Source organism: Humulus lupulus, chromosome 2, assembly GCF_963169125.1.
Source record: "Humulus lupulus chromosome 2, drHumLupu1.1, whole genome shotgun sequence".
Lineage (NCBI taxonomy): Eukaryota > Viridiplantae > Streptophyta > Magnoliopsida > Rosales > Cannabaceae > Humulus > Humulus lupulus.
In genome coordinates, this window is record NC_084794.1 from 294,884,762 (window position 1) to 294,889,874 (window position 5,113).

Sequence of the window (5,113 nt, forward strand, 5' to 3'; positions counted from 1 at the left end):
TGTGTTAGTGATTTTCTTGAACAGTAAAATGGGCTTTGGATTCCAGCTCAAATACATTTTAATACTAAATAAATAAATAAAAAACTAATAAAATGATAATGAAAAAAATCTCTTTAATCTTTATTATATATATATATATATTATCCTTTTTCTTTTGGTAGAACACAAATCATTCTTAATCATCAAAATAGACTAAAGAGACCAATTGTCCCCACTTAACAGCTGTTTTCCAGTTCATATCTGTTAAACCACAAGTTACGCAATTTAACTTAAGATAATATCACTTTGATTGCGGACCCATTATGATCAATTTTTTTCCAGCTAAACTTTGATAGCAACTCAAAAATGGTGTCATTTTCATTTTACTATTTTCCCAACAAAAAAAAAAATTCAAAGGACATTCTTCAACTGTTCCCAACTTAAAGTTGCTTTCTTTATTATCAAGATCAAATCTTTCATCTGACAAAGGTCTAAAGGAACAGTTTTTATTACTGTCTGTTAAAGAAGATGAACTATGAACAAACATAATAATGAAGTCTCTCAATGAATCAGTTTGATAGTATTAAAATAGTAAGTTCATACACAAAAGGTTGGATCAGAAGTTTACATGGGAAAGTTCTTTCTTTCTTACTTCCAAGACAACTTTTTTTTTTTTTTTGTACTGACAAATGTTACAGCTTAAATAAGAGGAGTCTTTACAGAATTGAAAATTTTGCTGGATCACTCTCTTGTTGTTGAAGCAAATTAGTTCTCTAAGGTTTTTTTAGTGAGGATTTTCTTGAAAAGAATCCTCCAAAGAATTGAGAATTTTTTTGACCAATAATGGAAACTAATATTAAAATAGAACATGAAGAGAAAGCTAGTTCATCTTTTCTCCAAGCTGAAGTGATTCTTTCTTCTTCACTCAAACTGGGGACTTTGCTCTGTTATATACAGAGGCCTTTCTCTCCTGTGGCTGGGGGAGGCCTCAAATGAGAAAATCCAAGAGAGAGAGAGAGAGTTAATCAAAGTAGTATTATCATAATTATCATAGCTCAATTTTCATTTGAGCTTGAGTCATTGAGCCTGCAAATAACCAAAAAAAAAAAAACTCTGGATTAGACAAATCTGAAGAAAAACAAGACCTACTAAAAACTGGGTACTTTTTAAAATTAATTTTTTTTGTCTGTACCTTGAAGACTGTGCTGCTCAATCTGACCAAAACCCATCTGAACCACACTTTGAAGATCATCCTCAAAAAAAGTAGAAGCCTGAAAATTAACAATTGAACCAGTTTCAGATTATGCAAAGGCAACTCATTTAAAATGCTAAAAATGGCATATAATGACAACCCAAGTTTTTCTTTTCTGTGCTTTGCTCTCACCTGTTGAGCATGTTGAGCAAATCCATCTATGGCAGCAGGTAGTTGCATGTTTGCTGAGGCTCTATGCATTGAACCATTTAAAGGGTTTACTGAGAATTGGGCCTCTGAAGAAGAAGGTATGCCATTATTATTATGTAGTTGTGGCATTATTTGTTGGGGATTATACCCAAAAGGGAATGCTGCTGCTGCTGCTGCTGCTGTCATTGATGAATCTAATGGATAAAGGCCATGTGGCAAAGACCCACGAGACTGAAAGATCTGAATCATATATAGGTAAATAAAGTCAATCACAGGCCCAAAATTCTCAGAGATCCAACATATGAAAAATTTGTTGAAAATAGTGGAACTTACCTCCTTTGACAGAAGAGCCTCCATGTTAAAATCCATCCGTGGATTCACAGTTGCCAACTTCATTGAAAGAAACTGAGAGAGAAAAATTTGAAGCAATACAAATTTAGTAAAGAAAACTAGAAGAATCTGGTTTATATAAAGTCATTTCAAATTCAACTTTTGAAAGCTTCTGTTTGAATTTTACCTCAACCTGACGCTGTAATGATTGAACATAGTTTATGATCTCATCTAACATAACTGCTTTTCCAGTTACCTGCAAAAAAAAATCAGATTCAAAGCAAATTCAGAACCATTTCTTATTATAGTAAATTCAACCATTTAATCTCTCTAAATGCAATCTTTTTAAGCACCTTGTTGCAACCAGGAACGAGATCCTGAAGAAACTTCATCCTCTCACTGATTTTCTCTCGTCGAACCTGAGTCAAACACAGAAAAAAAAGAGAGACATGTCAATGGAAACTGAACTTGACCCTACTCATAAAACTACAGAGTTAAGCAACACAAGTATTGAATTCGTACTCTTTCAGCAAGACTATGGCTATCAGTAGCTTGTCCTCTTCGAGCTCTGACATGGATGTAGTCCTTTGGTGGCTCTGGAGGCTTTGAGTTATCCTTTGTTTGTTTCTGGTTACCATCTCCTGACCCTTTATTATTAACTCCTTCATTTTCCACCTTTGTCTTTGCAGTAGTAGCACCATCATCTTTTTTGCTTCTTTTCACATTTGCTTCATCATTCTCTACTGCTGCAACCTACCATAAATGAATTGAAAAAGAAAACTAAATCATCACCAAATTCCATACGGAGTTGTCAAATGGGGAAGAGAACAAAAAATTATTGGTACCTTAGAATCTTTAACAGTGGTTTGTGATGGACTTTCTTTGGCTTTTCCTCTGGAAATGGCTTTCCTTTTCCTACCATTATTACTAGCCTCAATCTCAGCTTTCCCACTAGTTTCCCCACTTGGGATCTGATCAGAAACCGAAGATCCCTCCCTTGAATCGCCATTTTCAGGGGTTGAAGACCTTGAAACTCGATTGGTTTTCTTATCAGAACCTGAATTGTTGCTCTCCTGAACCCCAATTGGAAATTGAGATCCACCACCACCTCCAGCTGCTGCTGCTCTGGGAGCTTGGTTGCTTGAAGGTGAAGCTCTCGAAGGAGGCTTAATGGAGTCAATTCTGGGCACTGATCTAAACGGCAATTCAGTCTCGTTCATACCGAATTGCCCATTTAGTCCACCACCGAAGTTCCTACTGTTCCCAAAGCAAGAGAACTTGGCAGCTCTCGCGGCGAAACCAGGGTCGCCGGAAAATGGAGCCAAGCTCGGAGGATTCGGCATGTGAAAGTTGGTTCTGATCTGCTGATCCGCAACTGACAAGTTGAGCTTCGGAGGCGAATTCAATGGAGTCGCGTAACAAGAATTGTTCCTACTGTTGTTATTGCTACACATATAAGACTGAGGCGAAATCTCACCCGAGTTACAGATGTTACCCAGTCTACCAATCAACTCTCTGATCATAATTCCGTCGCCGATGGAACCACCGCCGCCGCCGCCGCCGGCGTTAGAAGGGGCAACCGGCGAGGAAACGATTGAGCTCAGAGCTGACTCAAATGGGTCGTTCTGATCCAAGGACTGCTCCCAATTGGGTTTGAAAAGGCAATCCGAAAGCTGGTCCGAAGATGAATTGAGCTCGTTCGATTGAATTTCCATGCAGTACTTGAAAGATTCCATTTTTGTTACTTCTCTTCTTTTCTATATCGTCGTCTTCGTAGTAGTAGTAGCAGTAGCCACTCTCATCGAAATTGGGTTCCTACCCACGAAAAATTTGTCAGAACCCAAATGAGGAAAACCGCAGAAAATCGAGTTTCGACGAAATGGGCAGATAAAAAATGAAAGAAAGAAAGAAAAAAGCTGAAACCCAGAAAATTTTCTCGGAAAAAAAAAGGTTTTTTGAGTCAGAAATTGGAATTGAAAGGAGATAGTACCAATGGTGATGATGATGAAATGGTCCTTGAGTGAGTAAAGAAGAAGAAGAAGAAGAAGAAAAGAGAGCAAAGTAATGCGAAGCAGAGAGAAAGTAGAGAAAAGATAAAGAAAAGAAAATGTCTGTTTGACCTTTATATAATATATTTTTTTAATTAATAAATATTTAAATAAAATAGATACGAATAAATAATAATTAATAATTATAAAAAAATTAATAAAAAATAAAACTTTCTCAGACCAAAAACTCCTTAATAGACGGTGGAAGAAGCTAGCCTTAAACGTCAAACTTCACTAATTTTTATTTTTATTTATTTATTTATTTTAATTTTCTATTTTTCTTTGCCAGCTAAAAAGAAAAGTGGTGAAAAGTTGTGCACTTTTTCTTTTTATTTTTCTCTTCATTTTTCTTTATATATATATATTTTTTAATTTCTTGGCTCTTCTAGAGGGGAGTTGTTTGGATATAGAGGGAAAAAAAATAATAATAATAAAAAAAAAGGGAATGAGAAAGTTTTGTGATATTTTTCTTTAAAAAGTGGGAAAAGATGAGTTGGGTTGTTTATGATTATAAGGATGAAATTGTTTATGATTATGTTTTTGTAATATATTATCTCTCTATTTATTTCTCTCTCTTGTGAGACTAATTTACCAATGATTAATGAGAAGAGGAGAGAGAGAGAGAGAAAGTGGGAATATTAACATGTTTGTCTAATCTAGTCTAGTCTAATCTAATCTAATCTAATCTAATCTTTACTAGTAATAAGACTTAAAAAAATAGTGTGAGAGGATAGTTTAATTTTACTTTATAATTTTATTTGGATTTTTATTTTTTTGGATCGTATGTTTTATCTCGTTACATGTTTCGACTGTTTGATTTTAAGTGGTAGAGCTCAAGTCTAAGTAATTTAAGAATTGAAAATTTTCGACCAGCTGTTTGGAGTGTCGAATGTCATTTTGCAAAAAAATATCAAAACTAAGTCAGAGTGCAAAATAACTTCAAAAAATATGTCATTTTCTATCGTTACTCTTAACTTAATATACTATCAAGAGCTTTATCTAATCCAAACTAATCTAAATAGTAATCCAATTAAAAAGAAAAGCAAGTCGCTACATATTCGATTAATGCAAAAATACACTTAAGATCTAAAAAATAGTGACTTAAGAAAAAGTTATTTGTGATTTGGTATTTTAAGATTAGTGAGTAAAAATAACTAATTTCTTTAAATGAGGTTGGAGTATAGTGTCTCACACAAATATATGAGAATATTGAACTATTTATCTAAATATAAATACTCTATTTATCACTAATTAATTTTAAGATGTATTATTATAATTCTTAACAAGAGAGGTATTTTACATTTTACCTTATTTTATTTTTTATTTTACATTTTTACCCTTTTGTTGGTAGAAC

The 5,113-nt window shown here is 34.0% G+C and overlaps 1 protein-coding gene across 1 annotated transcript; it reads right to left on the bottom strand.

Moving 5' to 3' along the window:
• Positions 1-531: 531 nt before the first annotated feature.
• On the bottom strand, positions 532-3,803 carry LOC133819916 (transcription factor bHLH62-like). Its single transcript, XM_062253296.1, has 8 exons — positions 2,557-3,803; positions 2,234-2,464; positions 2,065-2,130; positions 1,899-1,967; positions 1,715-1,786; positions 1,364-1,621; positions 1,172-1,250; positions 532-1,065 (listed from the first exon to the last, which is right to left on the bottom strand). Exons 1-8 carry the CDS (start codon positions 3,445-3,447, stop codon positions 1,028-1,030), a joined length of 1,704 nt encoding a protein of 567 aa, XP_062109280.1. The 5' UTR covers positions 3,448-3,803; the 3' UTR covers positions 532-1,027.
• Positions 3,804-5,113: the final 1,310 nt, after the last annotated feature.